This window comes from Mesoplodon mirus (assembly GCF_964341445.2).
Source record: "Mesoplodon mirus genome assembly, chromosome: 1".
NCBI classification, from domain to species: domain Eukaryota; kingdom Metazoa; phylum Chordata; class Mammalia; order Artiodactyla; family Ziphiidae; genus Mesoplodon; species Mesoplodon mirus.
In genome coordinates, this window is record NC_138976.1 from 75657344 (window position 1) to 75678586 (window position 21243).

General features: G+C 43.6%; 1 protein-coding gene across 1 annotated transcript in view; it reads right to left on the reverse strand.

Moving 5' to 3' along the window:
- Window positions 1-21243, reverse strand: part of DOCK8 (dedicator of cytokinesis 8) — a 224152-nt gene that overhangs the window by 63540 nt on the left and 139369 nt on the right. Inside the window, exons 20-26 of the mRNA XM_082620022.1 lie at window positions 20512-20746; window positions 17555-17719; window positions 16192-16361; window positions 13234-13329; window positions 8770-8865; window positions 2516-2665; window positions 201-314 (exon numbers count right to left, since the gene is read on the reverse strand). Coding sequence (XP_082476148.1) covers window positions 201-314; window positions 2516-2665; window positions 8770-8865; window positions 13234-13329; window positions 16192-16361; window positions 17555-17719; window positions 20512-20746 — 1026 coding nt within the window. The remainder of the gene's footprint in view (window positions 1-200; window positions 315-2515; window positions 2666-8769; window positions 8866-13233; window positions 13330-16191; window positions 16362-17554; window positions 17720-20511; window positions 20747-21243) is intronic.

The following is a 21243-nucleotide window of genomic DNA, read 5'->3' on the forward strand; positions in this document are numbered from 1 at the left end:
AGGAATCCACACAAACCAGTGTGTCTACAGACGTCCATGGCACAAAACAAATGACTTGAAGAATATACCACAAAACCCAGAGTGTTCAAGAGTCAAGTTGTCTAACTTGGCAATGAACAAAAGAACATGCCACGGCAATGAGCATCACATCAGATGGGAAGGAACCAGAACAACAGGGCTGGGTCTGAGGGAACACTCACCTGGTTGCAATAATGTTTGATGAGGTTAAACACAAAGCCACGATCCATGAGTGAGAGGAGGTCATACAAGAAGAAAGCCAGGCTGATGTTGATCTTTTCCGCCTGTTCAATTTCCTTAAAAACAAACATACAAACACCCACATCATTTGGTGGTAAACCCTGGTCATAAACTCCCAGGTCTCTGATGGGAAAGTTGGGAGAGGCAGGTCCTATGTTTTTAGCCAGTGTCCCTCTGGAAGTTACTGAGCAAAGCAGGTAACCCTGCAAAAGTATAGCAAATATAATTTAGAACTTAATTGATGCCATGAGTGTTGAATGAAGTAATTCCTTATCTACTGTTAATATTTAGATACATTTCCTTCTAGGCTTTTTTTCCTACGTGCATATTTATTTGTATATAATTGAGCTCATTCTCTATCTACAACAGGGTCCTGAATTTATTCATTCAACATTATACTATAAACATTTTCCCACATTCTGGTTTCTCATATTTCTTATATTCCTTTATATTGCTCTACTATAATTTATTCAATTCTGGTAACTACTGTTTTGGCAAAAGTAACTTGAAATGTATTCACTATCTTCAATGAGATAGACTCTTAATTTGTAAGGACTGTTGCAGAAAATCTAATCAAGATAAAAGAACCAGTTTTTACTTAAGGATTTTTTTTTTTTTTTTTTGGCGGTACACGGGCCTCTCACTGTTGTGGCTTCTCCCGTTGCGGAGCACAGGCTCCAGAGGCGCAGGCTCAGCGGCCATGGCTCACGGGCCCAGCCGCTCCACGGCATGTGGGATCTTCCCGGACCGGGGCACGAACCCATGTCCCCTGCATCGGCAGGCAGACTCTCAAACACTGCACCACCAGGGAAGCCCAGGATTTTTTTTTTCTCCAATTAGACAGCATTCTCAGCCTAAGAGAGGTCAGAGTCATACATGGTAAACTCTTGCATGAATTGAGGCCATGGTTTTGTTTGTATTACTTCTCAGTGCTCATATTTATGAGGGATTTTCACAGCACTTCAGAGCAATTGGGGATTCACTTTTTCATGTTTATGTCCTTTATTCTCAGAATTATAATTTGCTCTGACACTATTGAAAATATGATTTTAAAATATTTTCCTCTTGTTATCATGTACAGTTTGCAAATTCAGGCCAAGCTGACCAGCCACTGGCATGGATGGAGACTTGGTAGTTTCCACAGTTACCATGGAGTGGCAAGTCCTCATGCTTTTAGCATCCTCCACATGGACCACTCCTTAAGAAACTGAATATTCTGGGCTTGGAATCTTCAGTCTTGACTTTGCTGCTAGCTGTGTGACTTTTGGAAAATGTATCAACCTCACTGTGCCTCATTCTTCATGCCTGCCAAAATGGAGACACCATTGCCGCTCTCACAAAGTTTGCCATAAGAAATAACCAAATGGAAACTTCTTCTCCTTAGTACAGGAGAAGTATGCTACCTGTAGTACTTGTATGCTACCATACAAATACTTCTCCTGAGTATTTGTATGGTGGCATACAAATTCTTCATAATGATAAAGGTATTAATAATGATCACTGCTGCTTCAAATTTTATAGAATTTTAAATTCTGCTTCAAATTTTAGAATTTTGTTTTATTTCATTTTACATATTTTTTTACTTTCTACTTTGAAATAATTTCAAACTTAAGGAAAAGGTGCAAGAATAGTAAAAAGAACTCCTTTAACTAGACGCATCAATACTTGACATTTTGCTACATTTGCTTTATCATTCTCTCTGCATATACAAATTTTTTTCTGAACCATTTGAGAGTAGGTTGCAAATATCATGCCCATTTACCTCATAATACTTCAGGGTATATTTCCTAAGAATAAGAATATTATCTCTCGTAGCTACATTGATACAACAGTTTAAACTATTGCAATTCCATATTGTAATTTTTTTTTTACATCTTTATTGGATATAATTGCTTTACAATGGTGTGTTATTTTCTGCTTTATAACAAAGTGAATCAGTTATACATACACATATATCCCCATATCTCCTCCCTCTTGCGTCTCCCTCCCTCCCACCCTCCCTATCCCACCCATCCAGGTGGTCATAAAGCATGGAGCTGACCTCCCTGTGCTATGCGGCATATTGTAATTTCTTGCTAGCAGTCCCCAGCCCCACCCCAGGGTCCTGTCCAGTATAACATACTGCATTTAGTTGTTATGCAGTATGTTAGTTACATTTTACTGTTTTAAGATGATGCTTATTTTTCTTTGATTATGAAAATAACATATGCCCAAGGTAAAAAATTTCAGAAAGTAAAGAGTAAAATGACACAGTTACCCTCTGAGGTTTTACTAAAAGGGCTGCAATCTCCGAGGTGACCACATTAACAATAGTAGTTATGTCATCTTTGAAACGGTCGGAAAAACGAGTCCTCCGAAAATTGTCCCGTTTGTCCATGTTGTGTACATACTGGGCCATGCTTTTCACCTGCAGAGAAGATAGGGGAAATGTCAATGTGGAAACTGGTGACCTGCTTGTACACTGTAGAAAAGGGGAAAAGCCTGGAAGAAAAGCTCATTAACAATGGACTTTCTAACACTCTATCTGTGCTGCTGGTTGCCCAAGCAGGCTCTGATCTGAAAAATGCTCCTGACACCCGGATGGTTGCCATGGTGGCAGGAGGTGGGAAGGGTGCCCCCTTCTTGACCCCAAGTCAAGGGGCTCCCTTTTTGCTGCTGACAAAGCCAGGGAGCCTAATTCTTTAGCTGTGGTGTCACAAGACTCCCTTTCTCTCAACCGGGAAGGCAGACCTAGACTGGGCCCCTAGGGCCACTGAGGCACCACCCTATCATGGCACACAACACATTCAAGAAAGAAGAAGTGTTTATGAGACTGTTTTTGATGTGAACTGAAGTAATTTCTGTCTCTGAAACTACAGTAAGGAGAAGAAGAGAGAAATGGTAATCTTATGTCAAGTTTCCAGTTGAACAGGAGAACAGTTTTTCCAGAAGCAATTCTATAGTATGCTAGCTGGAAACTTAACCACTGCTTGGAACATTACCTCTAGGAGAAATTATGTTCTGAGTTTTATACGACTAGCTTGCTAAATATACATATATATGTATACATTTATATTATATAATTATATATTTAAAATACATATTTAATGTATATGTAGTTTAAATAAAAACCTGTATATCAATCAGTGATTCTCTGTATTATGACTAGTACAATACCAGCCCAATGCCTACCACAATTTTAAGTCAAAATCATGCTTATTTTTTGGACTTCTTCCTGGCCCAGGAGATTATGGGTCAATACACCCCCTTTTGATACAGCCTGAGGTTGCGTCTTGTTGGAAGCTGCCCAGAGCTAGTAGGAACAGTCTGACGGGAAAGGCTGGAAGAGGCTGTGTGGTCAGGTGCCTACCTTTTCCATAAATGTCTCCACACTAGTCTGAGAGTCACTGCATAAAGAAATGGCCCTGGAACTTAAACCACCCACACTGGCCTGAAGGTGACCCACTAGGTCAGGGCTGGAAGAAGAGGGGACAAAGACAGTGTACGGGAAAATGACCTTCACTCCCAAGAGCACTAAGAGCACTAACATTTCTAAGAATGCAGGGGCGGCAATATTTTTAGCACGAGATAGACAGAGATTAACAAAAACAAAACAGAACAAAGAGGTAACTTAAGAAGTGAAAACATACGGATAGGTACATGTGTTTTCTGTGTTCAGATAATGCCATAGCCAGTTTGGGGAAGACCTAAGGACATAAAATCCTGAAGCCCAGGGTAAGAACCACAGTTTCTCTTCACAGTAGAGTCCTTCTTGGCTCAGGACACACGAAAGTGTCTGTACCCCCCAGAGTCACATGTACTTGATGGAAGACCTGAATGAGAGGTGGGAACTGGACCCAATATTTGTCTGACAAAATGCCTCTCTCACTATGATCCTAACAAAGGACCGAGGAAGACGAGGCCCCTTTGTTTAGAGCTACCTGCTCCTGACTCCCTGCTGCCTAAGCCGCTCCAGCACTGGGCTTTTAGAACTCACTGCTGTGTTCGGCTCCTGCCTGCTGAGTTTGGCCATCCTACAAACAAATAGATAATCCTCACAATACCATACTTCCAACAACTGGCCTCTTGCCAGACTGTCAGCTACTTGCCAACTACTATGTTCTTTGCATCTCAAGAGAGGAACACCCAGTAGAAATAGTAGTGGAGACTTGGCCCGTTATTTGTAGTGTGGGATAAGGCAGGAAAATATTTTCCTCCATATTGGCCTCTGTGACCCATTCAAAGCTGGGATACCAAGAACCCCTTGGTGTAGAACTTCAAGTCCTGGGTAAACTGGGTCACCATTTACCTCTGGATCCCCAAAGTCTGGCTCAGCAGTTTCTAGAAGCATGGGAATTTATTCATTAGCAAGTGTGAAATCTGCCCAAGGATTGTGTTCAACAGCTCTGATGCCAAAGTGGTTGTTCATTAGCACGTGGGCATTAATATAACTAAAGGGTGTTAAATTGCCCAGGTTGTTGGCTAAGCCCAAGGAGGCTGTCACTCCTTTCTCCTCAAGTTTCTTGGGAAAAAAACTGTTTTGGTTTTGCAACAACTTCCTAGGCATCTGTAAGGCAAATGCAAAAGCAATGCATGGAGGACTGGGTGTCCTGTCTGGGTCCAAGATCGGTTTCCTTGTAAAGTTCTGGCTGGGGCTGATAGTTTCCATTTGCCTCCAAATGCAAACTCCAGCTCCCTTTCTTGCCCTTCTCCATCTATCTCTGAGCCCTGGGAAGCTGATCCCTATAGACTACATCATTCAGGACTCCTTGAACTTAGGCCTCTGGTTGGACCTGGCAAATGGGAGGCACCATCAGGGGACCAGTGGGCGGGAGGAGTGGTGCAGGTACACATCCACTCCACTGCCCTCATCCCTGTGCAGCATGCTTCTGGCAGTGGCAGTGTTTCTCTAAGATGCCAGCTCCTTGTCATGTGGACCCTCTTCTCTGGCTCAGCTTTCTTTTGCCCCCAGTTACACTATTCCATACCCTTGCTTCTTTAGAGCTAGGAGAGAGAAATGCTTCCAGCACCTTCTGCTCCCAGGGTGCCTCACCAACCCTTATCTGTTCCTGTAACCTGGCACATACCCTGGGCAAAGTCCCTTTGATAAATGCTTTTCAGTTAACCCTTTTGAGCAATGCCAATGCTGTCCTGCGAGGACCCTGACAGACTTAGTTATAACCTGCAGGGCCCTGGGCGACTGGGTAGTCAGTATCCTGGGTGATCTGCATGTTGACCAACCCCCTCCAAGCACTCGTATCAGTAGGACTTTCTTTCCAGCTTCTGCATCTGTTTACCATAAAGGACTCCTAGAGGAAGGAGGGCTATCAGCTTTAGCTTTTGCTTTCTTCCCTGAGCCTACTGAGTCCTAGTAAATAAATGTGCAAGATCAACAGCAATTTTCACCTGTTCCATGGTTCTCAGATCCCTGCAGTTAGGGGCACTGAAATGGTACTGATGAAGTCTTTGGCAGACCTGGAGACTTCTTACAGCCTCCACCCTTCCTCCAACCCCATCTGTAACTGGGGATGATGGAAAGCTCCTGACTGAGGGTCGTCTGAGGATTCAACCAGATGATGCTTACAATGCTTACAAGGGTGCCTAGCATGTATATCGATGCTCAACACATTTTAGGTGTTATTATTTTTCCTTCCTTGGGGATGCCAGCTGTCACTGGTATTATATGAAGGACAGAGTATCACTACATTTGCAGAGAATGCAAACTTGCTTCTGAAAGAGAGCTCTAAGATGCCACGAGGAGCCATTTAGGGCTAGCAATGCTGAGTTCATGCCTACTGAGAATGGGATAGTGATTGCAGCACTCCATTAAAGCTGACTTCAGAATACAAAGGTTTTGCAGGTTGTTAATACGTTAGGCTAAGAAAATGTTTTGTCACGTTAAGCTTCCAAGGAGAAGCAAAATGGCAGAGGAACAGAATTTGGACTAGAGCATTGCGGAACTGAGGCCCTGCCCCTCCCTGGCTGAGAGGACTGGGCAAACCCCTACTTAGCTTCAGGGTCCTGTGTTTGCACCGGGGATAACTGCTCATGATAGAGCTTATAATACATAGCCACTAAATAACATCTAAGAATGATTAGGTGAAGTGTGTGCATATGTGTGCATGTGTGTGAGTAAATGACATGAAACATCTTTGAACTGAGATACTGCTTTCCTTTGGGACTCTCTTCTAAGAGATTCCACAATGTCAAAGTGAGTTTTTGCATCATGTCTTTTAAAATTTGCAACATGGCAGATCAACTCAGCTGAAGATTATTTGTATAAATTATCTATAGATGGATTACCACCTGAGTAAATCTTCTTTATGAAGAAACTTGATGGTGGTAGGATGGGCACATAGAAACAAGATGTACTGGACACACAGTGGTGGTTTTGATCCTCCTCTTGACTCAAGACAGAGTTTATGGCCAGCCTCTTCCTGCTAGATTGCAAAGCTCATGTCTCACTGCCAATGCGGTTGCTCCAAGACTTGTGAGCTGCAGCCACCCACCTGAATCAGCTTGTCTTTTAGAATGCAAACTCCTGGTGCTGGCTGCACATAGAGACCCTTAGCTCTGTCCGGGCCTCACGGAGCAGAGGTGTTGTGGGCTAGTGGATCTTCAGCATGCTTGGAGGGCACCTGGGCAGACAGGTTCATGCACCGCCGGCTTCCCCCTCCTCATTGCACTCAGTATTCTAGGGAGGGGCTCCAGATCTGCTTTATTCTCATTAAGCACCCTAGGTGATTCTGCTGCAGGCATCTGGGACTGTGTTTGGAAAAGACATCTCGCTAGCAATACCTTTCTCATACAACGGGTGGGAACTTGGTGAAACTCTAAGGGATTTGCAACCTGGATGTGCTTCTGTGGCATGGGCCTCACTTCTTTTTTTTTTTTTTTTTTTTGCGGTACGCGGGCCTCTCACTGTTGTGGCCTCTCCCATTGCAGAGCACAGGCTCCGGACGCGCAGGCTCAGCGGCCATGGCTCACAGGCCCAGCCGCTCCGCGGCATGTGGGATCTTCCCAGACCGGGGCACGAACCCGTGTCCCCTGCATCGGCAGGCGGACTCTCAACCACTGCGCCACCAGGGAAGCCCCCTCACTTCTTTTTAACTCTGTTGCACACTACTTCCCATTTCCTCCCCAATGTATGTTTTATTTTTCTTTCCTTTGACCCTCTTGTCCTCTATGTCTTATTGTTCAGTATTGTTCTCTTTTACTTGGGCTTGAACTTACATAGATAAACTAGAGCTCAGGTGAAAATCCTACCATCTCTCTCAAAAAAAAATTATCCACTTTAACAGTGTCACAGAGCAAAGAACCCAGTCAATATAAAGCTAACTCTATCACTAAATCTCAATCCACTATTTATCCTCTGGATTGTTTGTATGTGCATTTTTATGTAGTTAGTGTCTGTGCTTTCATACCTTTTTCATTTAACCTCATTTCACAATGCATCTCAATTTATCCACATTGACAAAATGCTTATTCTAGTGGCTTTGTGGCAAAATCCTTTCACTTCTAGTATAAAATAGGTATTACTATTATTCTCTTTATTTTTAAATTAAAGACTATGCTGTACCTTTTGCTTTTCTGCTAGAGAACAGATAGAAGTTGCAGGTAAACAGTTTTACAAGTTTCATTTTTCCCCCCAACAAATATTAGTTGGTGCTTGTACGATGCCAAGCCATGTTCTGGGGCTAGAGATAAGATAATGAAGAAGATAGACCCCAATCCTAGAAATCCAATAGGCAAAAGAGAAAAACAATTACAAATTGTGATAAGTGCTAGGAAGGAAATAAAGAGGGTGTTTAAAAGGAGAGGAATAGAGTGGAAGACATATTATGGTATAAGGTGGTCAGAAAAGGACTCTCAGAAGTGGCGACATTAAAGCTGAAACCTAAAGAGAAGAACTCCCGAAGTGTGTATGTATGTGGGGGGCATGAAAGGTACGGACAGGGGAAAGAATCTTAAGACGGCTCTGAGGCTGAAAAGGTCTCAGCATCTTCAAAGGACCAAACTGGAAACAATGTGGCTGAATGAGGGGGGGAATAAGGTCTAAGATAAAGTTAGAGATGAAGGGAAACAGAATCATCCAAGGGCTTTTTAGGCCATGAGAAAAATGTGTGCTTTATTTCCAGTACACTGAAAATCACTGAAAGGTTTTAAAGAGGGGAGTGTCATTATCTGCTTAATTTTGAGTTGCCCTGTGCAGATTGGATGGGCAGAGGGCACAAATGAATACAGGTGGGCAAAGAGGAAGCGAATGCAGACATGATGGCAGCTTAACTAGGCGAGGAGCAGTGAAGGTTGGTGAGAAGCGGCAGGTGGAAGTAGGTTTTCAAGGTGGAATCAGTAAGATTTGGTGGAAGACGGATGAAGGGGTGAGGGAGAGTTAAAACCGAAGGAACGGTCCCAGGTTTTCTGCAGGAGCAATTCAGTAGATAAGATGTCAGTTCCTACTATGGGAAACCTCACTGCCCGTCTGCTTTTCGTGCCCTATTGAGCACAGATATAAACATGCAAGAATCTCACCAGAAGCTCAAAGAAGAACCAGGAGTACTTGAAGACTGTTTCTTTCACCATTCCAGTGCTGACCACCATCTGCAGGGCAAGCTCCTCATGGAAATGCTGGACAAACACAAAAACATTACACTTACGTAACGATGGTCTGTACTAGGTGCTTTATTCGCCGACCCCACTTTTCTTTTTTCCCAATTGTAATAGCTTGTTAGTATGTGTCCTAGATGTCTTAGACCACAATGGATGGCAGAGTCAATGCTGACATAATCTGAGACTGGAAGGCCTTTTAAGTAGGTAGGAGAAGGCTGTGTGGATCCCAAATCCCCAGAGCCACACAAACACAGGCAGGAGTTTCGAGGGAGGAAGGGGGCACAGCAGGAGTGTATTTTTAATCCTTTCTTGAAAAGAAAACGCAGTAGAGCATTCTGAGTCACTGGAAACCTGTGCACATGGGGCTTCTAAACCTTACTGGAGAGCTGGGTTTGAAGGAATGGCCTCGGCAGGGGAGTGAAGCTAATACATTCTATGGGGGAAGCATTCCTGGGTAGCGGTCAGAACTGAGACTCTGTTCTTTTCCTTCCAGGCCCCACTGTAAACCCTCTGTGTGACCACGTGTAAGCTGTTCCTCCCCTTACCCTCCATGTTCTCATCTATAAACTCAGTTGGTAGCAGTGGTTCTCAAACTTGAATGTGTGTCAGAATCCCTTGGAGAGCTTGTTAAGAAACAGATTGCTGAGCCCACCTCCAGAGTTTCAGATGCAGTAGGTCTGGGGTGGGGCCTGAGAATTTGCATCTCTAACAAGTTCCCGGGTGATGCTGCCACTGCTGGTCCAGGGACCTCAATCAAAGAACCACTGTCTAGGACTTCCCTGGTGGTACAGTGGTTGAGAGTCCGCCTGCCAATGCAGGAGACACGGGTTCGAGCCCTGGTCCGGGAAGATCCCACATGCCGCGGAGCAGCTAAGCCCGTGCGCCACAACTACTGAGCCTGTGCTCTAGAGCCCGTGAGCCACAACTACTGAAGCCCGCGTACCTAGAGCCTGTGCTCCGCAACAGGAGAAGCCACCACAACGAGACGCCCGCACACCTCAGCGAAGAGTAGCCCCCACTCGCCGCAACAAGAGGAAGCCTGCGCACAGCAACGAAAACCCAACGCAGCCAAAAATAAATAAATAAAATAAATTAAAAAAAAAAAAAAAAGAACCACTGTCTAGATGGTATTTCAACTCCGTTCTAGATGGAACAATTTTTGTTTTTATAATCCTGCTATGGCTTTGTGGGAAACGAGGTTTGGGTTTATCAAACCTCGTTTAATGTAGATTGTCTGCATTAAAAGGCATAGGGGGGATGGGGCTTCCCTGGTGGTGCAGTGGTCGAGAGTCCGCCTGCCGATGCAGGGGACACGGGTTCGTGCCCCCGTCTGGGAAGATCCCACATGCCACGGAGCGGCTGGGCCCGTGAGCCATGGCCGCTGAGCCTGCGCGTCCGGAGCCTGTGCTCCGCAACGGGAGAGGCCACAACAGTGAGAGGCCCGCGTACCGGAAAAAAAAAAAAAAGGCATAGGGGTAGCAGCTTGAACTCACCCAACTTCTATACTTCTTTGTCCCAGGGTCAGATGCGCCACTTTATGTCTACACCCCCTGTCAAGTCATCTGACTGAAGATGTAGCAGATGGTGATTTTGTACACCTTTTGCATCTTTTCCATTCCCTACTTTATCTGGATACTTGTTAATACTCTTGACAACAGCTTTGACGGGGAACAGGTTTAAGACTAAAGGTAGGGCAACCAACTCATCTCAGCTTGCCTGAGACTGTTGTGGACAAAGACAATGTTGCCTGTCATTTCAGTAAACAACAAATGTTGCCTGCTTGTTCCAGTGAACAACACATGTTTCCAGACCATCAAGCCATCAGCCACTGAGACCCAGAGGGTGCACCCTGAGGGGAATTCAGGATGTACAAAAACAGGATACTTGGCCCTAGAGAGTTAAGATGCGTATCTAAGGAATAATTTCAATGAGCTCAGACTCTCGCATCTTCCCATACACAGAAAAACACTAAAATCATTAACCTGAGATGTCTGTTTTTCATGAACATCTTTTGATGTTCAACTACATGGGTTTTTTGTTTTTTTTTTTTTCAGCAAAAATCCCTATATATCCTGGCTCTTCCCTTACCTCCTTGGAACAGTCCCTCAGATATCTGAGAGACTGTATCCTGGGCTATAGTCCTTGGTAATGTCCTTGAATAAAACATAATTCTCAACGTTTAGGATGTGCGTTCTTTTCAGTCAACACTCTCCTGGTCTTAAAATGTAAAATCCTATATCCCAAGGACCCCCTAAGTCCCAGAGAAACTGGGATAGCTGGTCACCCTAACTGACAGCAAAAATGATGTCTGGGCATTTCTGTGGATTCCATTCATTTTACAACCATAAAATCTAGAATGAATACAGATGAACTCATTTTTTATGGCTCAGTGGGTAAGAAAGCTGAAACTACTTGAACACCCTAATATCACATCCTAGAGTACTGGCGTATGTGGAAATGAAGTTTTAAAGTCAACACCCAAAGCAAAAATGTATTACAGCAAAGCTTACCCTTGACAAACCTTTAAATTACCCACAGTGTACAGTAGGCCTACAACACAATTTACTGATTCTTATGTACAGTAAAATTGGAGAGTTACTCAGCTATACTAAAAGGAGACAAATGGAAAAATCTCTGTGCAGATGTCTGGGTATTCAAACTATTTACGTCCCCTGATGGTTAATGGGGATGAGTGGAGAATGCTTGTTTCAGCTTGACAAGTGTTTCAGCTTGTCATTGGTCCCACTTCATTCTGTCAGGCGAGTGAAACCTTTATAATCTCAATACACGTGAACACATTTGTGTGCTGTTGTGAGACATGAGGGAAGCTCTCCCATCTGGGAGAGGTGCAGGGCTGTGTGTTAATCTAGCAGGTGGTCTAAGCTTGCCCTGATGTAACTCAGCTACACCCGGATCTTCCCATTGTAGGGAGGACACGCTCCACAAGCTTCAAAGGTAACCTCTGGAAAATAGGTCAGTTTGACTGCCAGAATCTTAAGGCAAGAGAAGATTAGAGGAGGATAAGCCGCTTCTTAAAGTAATTTATGTTGCTTACCAGGCAACATTATTACAAGAACACCTTGCTCCGGAGGATACAGAAAATAGCCAAGCAGCTAAACCCAGTTTGCTGAGCTATTAAGGAAACCCACTGGTTAAACCTCCCTCTGAAATGAAATGATTCTCTTCTGGTCATTGAAATGACCAGAAACAAAATCAAAACAAGGCAAATGTGCCCAGAAGAAATCAGGCCCTGCCTGAAGCAAGCCAGGCTGTAAGCAAATCATGGTTTTTAAGAAGGAAAATGGTACTTGTAACCAGTCCCTGCAAAGCCCAAAGCTAAGATTTAAAGTAAGTGAAATATTTATTTTCAGCATCTCATGACATCTTCTTTTACTCCTCCTGTTAGAATTAATTCCTGGTACCTCTTTCCAGACAAATGGAGCCCGTATTACTGCCAAGTCTGCAGGCACTGGACCCTACTAGGGCCTCCCCATGCCTGATCTTTCCCTCAGCCAGTCCAAAGTGAGCTGTGCTGAAGCTCATGACCTCCATGGCTGTTTAACACATCTTTCCCAGTGGTGTTAGCTGTTGCAAAGAGCTTCCTGTGTTATCCTTCCAATCAGCATATTTACATTTTAATAGGGGTCTTGAAAAACACTCAAGACCTTAACTTAAGTAGCTACTAAAATGGTGAGACTCTCGGGTGCCTGGCAGAGGAGAAAACTTGGGGCAGACAGTTTCTTTATCCTCCACCCCTTGGACCACACATGACGTGACGACTGTAGAATCCTCTTAACATAAAGAGTTCTTTCTGATGAGCAGTTTAACAGCTTGTCAAGTCTCTGAACTCAGAGGGAAGGCTGATTGGAAAGAATTACAAGGCTTTTCATGTTTGATATCGTATTGAAATAAATGATACCTAATTATTGCCATTCACTTTTTGAGGATGAATTGTCCCCAGCTCTCCTTTTACCAAAAAAGAAGCTAATACAGCAGTTCTCAGGTTCTCAAAGTGTGGTTCCTGGACTAGCGTCAGCTGGGAACTTGTCAGAAATGCAAATCCCTGGGCCCTACTTCAGATCTATTGAATCAGAAACTCTAGGGGTAGGGCCAGCCGTCAGTTTTAACAAGCCACCCAGGTACTTCTAATGCACAGTAAGTTGGGGAACCACTGAGTTAGTAGGTAATTAGGTGGTCAAAAAATGGGGCACCTGGGACAGGGCTGCAAAAGTGTGTGTGTGTGTGTGTGTGTGTGTGTGTGTGTGTGTGTGTGTGTGTGTGTGTGTGTTAGGAGGGCAGGAACAAGACAGGAGAGTACTTGATGGCATCTATTTTCAATCATAGTGAGAGGCTGGGCAAATTATTCTCACACTGCCTGTTCAGTACCTTTTTGCTGATTGGCCTTGGGGTTGTTGTTGAACTTGGAGCATCATTATTGCCAGAGCAATAGTAAGACATCCGGATGCAGCTACGATCAGCCATCTGAAATACACAAACCATGACTCAACAGTCAACCAACAGTGGTCTCCAGAAAGATGAGCCAACAGCCTGGAAATCACAAGCTTAGAATTCATTGTTAACACATTTCTTTTTCTTTTTTTTTTTTTCTGGTTACAAAGGTAAAACAACTGCCAAAAGTAAACATAAAACAAAGCAAAGAAGGTAAAGTTACACCTAATTCTACTTGCTCCTGAGATATTCACTGTTAGTTGGTGTGTAGCCACCTATAGTTAAATCCTGAACAGTCCCTTCAACTTTCTGACTTAATTGGAAGAGCAAGAAAAAAAAAATGTGTGGGAACAGTGCCTCTCTGTGGGTTAGCATGGTACTTTACCCAGTCTCCTAAACACTCTTTAATAAATTGTCAAAAAACCACTTCTGAAAGGAAGATCATGCTTGATACTTCTAGTTAGACAAAATTTTTTCCCCTCACTACAGAATAATTTAAAAATTCTTAACCTAGTCCACAGAGAGAATTTAATATTTTCACTTTCATTAAAGGAAATCGTAATAATCAAGTCTGTGGATAACAGCTGCCGACCACTTCTCCCCTCAGTGATCCGAAAAGATACTGCTTAAAGAGGACTTAGATGCAAAATTGAACCAGGGTGTGCTGGCAAATGCTTAACAACCAGCTCTCAAAGGGGAGGGGCTGATTGGTAGAATCTGCCAGTTTCTGTGCTTGTGAATGCTTCCATCATAGCTGATTTCAAGTTAACATGACATTACCGAATATGGTGTTGCAAAGAGATGTGCAGTAGCAAACCACTGTACAGTAGGCATAAATAACCTCAAGAACATAGATAACAGTAAAATGTAGTAAAGTAATTAAGAAGGGATGAGGTTTGAGTACTCCCTTAAAAAGGGAATAATTTTGAATTTATGGACAAGTTGCAAAGGTGGTTCTTGGATACCCTTCACCAAGTTCCTCTTAATGTTAATATCTTACATAAATATGGTACATTTAGGGCTTCCCTGGTGGCGCAGTGGTTGAGAGTCTGCCTGCCGATGCAGGGGACACGGGTTCGTGCCCCGGTCCGGGAAGATCCCACATGCCACGGAGCGCCTGGGCCCATGAGCCATGGCTGCTGAGCCTGCGCGTCCGGAGCCTGTGCTCCGCAACCACAACGGGAGAGGCCACGACAGTGAGAGGCCCGCGTACCGCAAAAAGAAAAAAAAAAAGGTACATTTGTCAAAACTAAGAAATTAACATTGGCATATTAACTAGTAACTAAACCACAGACTTTATTTGAATTTCACCAATTTCTCCTCTCCACTAATGTCCTGTTCTGCTCCAGAACACTGCATTTAGATTACCTTTGTTTTCCATATAACTTATTTGTTAGTTTATATAATTTAATTTTTAATAATGTCTGCGTTTAACAACTGGTTCAGAAAGTTCTGGAAAATTTAACAATCAGCTCTCAGAAACTGGTATGAACCAGCTCCAGCACATCCCTGCGTTGATTCTGTAAGTCAAAAAGGATAGAATATCAACAGTTTCATATGATAACAACCTATAGACCATCAGAATCTCTAGGAGTGGATCTATAGATGATTCTTACATTCATCCAGGGTTCAGAACTTCTACAGAGATAAGGAAAATCAGGCTCAGGGTAGGAATTGACTTGCTCATGACCACAGGCCTGGGTGGTATCAGATCGAGACCCAACCCTGGTCTCCAGATTTCCTGTCTCACAACGTACTGTCTCAAGTGGGTGGTTTGTGTAAGGGGAATGATGTCAAAACCTAGAGAGTTTGATTTATCTTCATCAGAGGAAATGACATTATTCTAAAAGCTTAGCCACCCTGAGGCCACAGATAACTGGAAAGAAAATTTAGATTAAAAATTCATGGTAGTTTTGTACATATATGAAAAACCACTGAATTATACACTTCAAAAGGGTGAATTTTATGGTATGTGAATTATATCACAATTTTTAAAAATTTCAAATGAGAGACATTTTACAAAATACTTGACCAGTATGCCTCAAAACTGTCAAAGTCCTCAAAAACAAGGAAAGTCTAAGAAATTGTCACAACCCAGAGGAGCTAAGGAAACGTCACTACAAAATCTAATGTGGTATCCTGGGTGGGATCCTAGAACAGAAAACAGACATTAGGGAAAAACTGAGGAAATCTGAATAAAATATAAACTTTAGTTAATAATAATAATATATCAATATTGGTTCATTAATTGTGACAAATGTGCTGTTCTAATGTAAAATGTTAATAACAGGGAAACTATGCATTGAGTACACAAAAATTTTCTGTCATATATTGACAATAATTCTATAAATCTAAAACTTTTATAAAATACAAAGTTTATGAGAAAACGTAAAGAATTCATGGAGGGAAACAATCTAGGGCAAGTCACCAACCCTCCCAGGATCTCGGTTTTTGTTTATAAATTTGGCTTTGATCTTTGGGATTCTTACACGGAATAATCAATCTATCTATGGATGTTAATGAATCTAAAAGGCAAGTTATTAAAAAAGAAAACAAAAAAACAGTCTTTCTAGGCATCAAAAACAGTTAAAGCCAATTTTTTTTCCTTGAAGATAAAACTCATGGTATTCATCGACTCCACGGGGCTAAACCAGCTATGCTCAAGAAACTTCCCACCAGAGTTCACTAACTCCGCGCATACCTTCAAATGCCAGTCTTGCCTGGCATCAGAATGATCTCAGTCACTTCAAAAGAAAAGAATATTAATAACTTGAAAGCTGAGCATTTGACCAAGACAGTGGGCAGCAGCAGTGGTTGATTTCTTGTTGTCTCTCCAAGTGTTAGTTAAAAATAAAAAAGCCCATGTCTCTTTCCAGGGTTTGACATCTTCCTTACCTTTGAAGACATGATGTTATTAACCTCCTCGTCTGCTGCAGAGTGTGTCCCCGCGAGGTCTGGGTTACTGCTGCTCATCACTCGGGCCTGCATCAGCTTCGAACTCACAGCGGCAGCAGACGTGCGTCCGTATGTGTGGTAGCGAGGGTCCAGGAGGGAAGTGGGACCACCTGCACCCCACCAGGTATAGACATGTAAACAGAAAGGGGATCAGAGTCACTTATTGGACTTGAGAAGGAACTGAGGAGGGATGGGGTAGATAGTAGAGTGGAAACCCACTAGATTAGGTCTTGGAATTAGGGTCTTATTAGCAAATGCCTAGGGGAGGCCAGGAGGCAATGTTTTGGTGGAAAGATAGGGTGTAAGGCAGTAGGGAGCGGTGAGGACTGTGGTAAACTGGAAACACATGCCTCATCCAAAGACAGGGGCTGCTCCTCCTCCCCAGCTTATTATTGCCATGGGGAAACAGCCCATGAGGTTCTGATTTCTCAAGACAAGTTCGAAATGTGGATATTTTTTATTTCTTAATATTTAAATGATGACAGCTTTATAAGTCTTGCATTTCTGAGATTTGAGAATCCAAGGAATCATCTGAATCTTATGAGAATAAGTATACACTGTATAGCAATGTTTCTCACCTTTAAGTATTTACATGTGTTCAAAGGTGATTATGTGAGTCTATGAATATTATGAGTATTTTTAAAAAAACATTTAAAATTACAGGTTTACTTGAAATGAGGCTGCATGGACTAATAAATATGCCCAAGTTCCTTTGTTAGAGCCTGGAATTTTGTTAACTTATTGATGCTACTTTTTATATCGTGCTGACCAGACGTTCTGGTTGATTATTACCTATGTAAATAATTAAAAAGAGTGAAGAAATGAATTATTATTTCAGAAGTTTAGTTTGGGGGAAATGAGAAAATGGATTTATTTTTTCATAATGAAAAGTTTAGGGGCCATTGCTTACCACAGCTATCAAATATATATTATTTTCCTTATCATTATGATCCTAAAATCCTAGGCATCTGTTGTCACTTCTCCAGCTTTTAAAAGAAGGGATTTGCAGCTGAATCAGAAAGTACCGACTGGGTGAAGATCAGCGAGGAATTATCAAATAGGCAGAAAAAACAAGTGTTTAGAATATAAAAATAGGGAGGAAGGCAGATAGAAAGCAAGAGAGAAAAATCTAGACATGAACTTTTAATTTCAGCATTCATATAAGTTTTGTTTATTCTGAAAGATAAAATTTAACTTTCGGGCTTTTAATTTTATTGTGAATTCTGTGGGGCGGGGGTGAGGGTGTGCTGCCCGCCAGGTTCCCATACTCGGGGGCGGCGGGGGTGGGCCAGGGGGACGTTACCTGACTTGGGTACGTCCCTCTGCGGCTCGGGCAGGCGGAAGACGTAGTGCACATAGGAGGCCAGCAGGCAGTTCCTCCCATGTTGGTCCTTGCCCAGGCCCTTGCTGTTGTGCAGACTGTTGGCGGTGACCACCACAGACTCGAAGGCAAACTGGGAGAAGTTGGCTGAGGAACCAAGAGAAAAATGGGCGGCTCCGCAGTGAGTCCTTAATGAGGAACATTCTTAATGAGGAACATTCTTTGGGGCAGTGACAAGGAGTCCTGACCACTGACCGGCTGAACCAGGCTGAACCCCGTGGGGCAGGGTGAGTGGTTTTAGTAAGCTCCAGCATGCCAGCTCTGCTTACTGCAAAGGACTTCACATTTCCGCCTTCTGCCAGCACTGTGGTTTTTCAGGACAAAGATGCGAGCCTGTCCAGACATCCTCCCCTCTCTAAACCACACTGTAAACTGGTGCTATTCAGTGGGGTCTGTCCTGACATCATCAGTATCACCTAGGATCTTATTAGAAATGCAGAATCTCAGGCCCCACCCGGGCCCGACTGAGTCAGAATGTGCATTTTAACAAGATGCCCAGGTCATCCTTATGCACACTATGGTTTGAGATGGGCTGTTGAACAACACAGATTCTTGGTGTACAGATTAATCTAAAAACGTATGTGTATCATGTCAGTCCCTGGACCTGTACAAACAATGCTTCTCCGTGGACACTCTCTTGTTGAGGAGCTCCAAACCCTCCACAGTCTGGCTCCACCCTACTTATCCCACCTGGTACCCTCTTCTGCTCAAATTCAACTTCCTTAAAATAAGGCAATCTTGGGCTTCCCTGGTGGCGCAGTGGTTGGGAGTCTGCCTGTCGATGCTAGGGGACGCGGGTTCGTGCCCCGGTCCGGGAAGATCCCACATGCCGTGGAGCGGCTGGGCCCATGAGCCATGGCCGCTGAGCCTGCACGTCCAGAGCCTGTGCTCCGCAACGTGAGAGGCCTGCGTACCGCAAAAAAAAAAAAAAAAAAAAAAAAAGATAAGGCAATCTTTATACTGTCCCCATCACACGTCTGCTTCTCACTTCTGCAATTTTGCTTGTGCTGCTGTCCTCACCTAGGAAGCCCTGCTTGCTCCCACCCACAAAAGCATACTAACCTTTCGATGCTAAGCACCATCCCACCTCCTCAATGAAGCCTCTGACACCACTCAGTACCAGGCTTACACAACACCAAATCACAAGGTTCTTGGACTGTTTCCAGTGGGAAATTCTGTCTGTCTGATAGGCCGGAAGCCAAGTGCATTTCTTCTACTTTCTTCTCTCCCCACCATGGTGCCTGACACAGATAAGATCTGAATAAATGCTTGGAGACTAACTGCCTCTGCCTATTCTGCTTGTCCCAACACCCTGGAGTCCCAAATATTGGCTCAAAATGTGTGAATGAATGTTTTGCCAAGTGAACAAGTCTACATTCCATAGCTGGGGCCTACAAAGCAGTGCACCAAATACGTGGAGGGTGTAGAAGGAAATCCAGGGAGTGTACAGATGGCCACTCCACAGGAATCTAGCTGGAGAGGCCACAGCTACACGTGTGGAAAGTTAGCCGACAATGTAGGATGCCTTATCTGTGGAGCCACAAAAGATGCATCCCAGGATACACTGCAAACTGGGGGATTCAGAGGTCACGCTCTTCCCTAGCTCTGAAAGCTCCCCCATGTGTCCTAGGCTACAAGTTCATCTCTCCCTCCCCACCAACTTACTCATATTCCATGGCCCAACAGTGGTATCTCCTTCTTTTCTGACACTCCCAGAAAAGTGGTTTTTGACACTTTTTTCTGAACTACTTTTTTTCTGATCCAGACACTCTGGTTCTCTGCTTTTGCCAGTCACTGTCCCCATTTTGGCTTCTTTCCCTCTAACCCCCCTTCAGAGCCATCTCAATTGCAGTCTTCTTCCTGGTGGCCTTCCTCATCCTCCCAGATGGGTGTCTTCGCCATCCCCCCAACAGTATTTAGCTGTGTCCATTTGAGGACTTGTGTCCTGTGCTGCTGTTCTTTGCTATATTTTATTGTAAGTCCTCTGAAGTTCAGTATGCTCTTGATTATTATTGCAAAACCTACAACTCTAAGCACGGTACCGGCAGCATTGATGGTACCCAAAGCTATCTGCGGGGCTGGAGAGCACAGACTAATACAAGCCCAGCTGAAAATAGTGTCAAACAAAGATGCCCTACAGCAGCCAGTCTACCCCTGCAGGAGTTGGAAGAACCACTGGACCCAGGCCCCACATGACATTATTTCCAAAGGAAGTCTTACACATTGTATTTATTTAGTGTTCATTTGTTAAAAGTAAGCATTTGAGATGGGCGTTTGCTGCGTGCTGAGGGGAGGGGAGAATGGGGTGACTGTTCAGGAGTATGGGGTTCCATTTGAGGCTGATGAAAATGGTCTGGAATTAGATAGTAGTGACAGTTGCATTACCTCGTGAATATACTAAAAACCACCGAATTGTACACTTTAGTGAATTTTATGGTATGTGCATTTTATCTCAATAAAAAAGGGATCACATTGAATTTCCATTTAGACAGTTCCTTTCCTTCCATTTAATATGGGTTGTCTTATTTCTTTAAAACATTGGATTCCCTTGTTGGTCAAGTCAACAAAAAATATCTTAGAGGTAAAAGAAAGCCATCAATTACTAGGAATGGAATTTAAAGGATTGGCTTCAGTCATTCAACACATTAATGTAAAAAAACCCCGATAATTTTAAGCATCCTATATTAACGTTTCTTTTTTTTTAAACATCCAGGGAATCTCCAAAAAAAAAAAAAAAAAAATAGCAGTGGACTTGGTTTCCCTTGGACTCACATCCTCAACAGAAAGATCACATTGGCCCTGCTCCCGGAACTTCTGGAAAATCATGTTTCATAAAACAAGGCACTGCCTGCCTCCTCCCAGGCCCCCAGGCCTCCTACCTGTCTGGCCAGCGATGACCATGGGCTGCACGAACAGCTGGAAGAGCTTGTCCAGCACCAGGTGCAGGAAGAGCACAAGGGGCTCCAGGCGGGAAGAGTTGAGGCAAATGATGCTGAGCTTCAGCTCGTGCTCCAGAGCCGCTTCACTGATCTTCTGGTCCAGCACGCGGATGGGGAAGGTCACCTGGCTTTCCAGGGAATGGCAGAGGGTGAAGAACTTCTCCAGGTGGTTGTCCTGGGAAGGCAGATGGCAGGCCTCATGGGTCTCATCCCCTCAACGCTCACCAGCGGATTCATAAACACAATCAGATAGCTCCTTCTAGGCAAAACCTCTTATCCAGTGTTTCAGAGCAGAAGTTCTAAGACACGGATGTTTCAGACCAGGTTATGAATTTCTTTGTAGAGTGTTGTGCACAGAATGGAACCTCTCAATAATTATTAGCTGAAGAAAAATTAATCTGGACTCTGACATGTTCTGTAAGCAGAGGCAAGGATACCAGGCAAACACACTGCCGAGATAGGGGTCTAAGCAGATGCAAAACTCAGACAGTGGCAGGAAAAGGAAGGAAAGTAGAACAACAACAACAACAAATCTGGAAGAGAAACGGCAGAATTACAGAGGGAAATGAGACAGCAACAGCAGGAAAATGTTTAAATGAAATCTCCCCACGAAACTTCTCAACCAACAGTGCAGGTGCCGAGGTGCTTCAACATTTTTATAAGGTCTTTCTA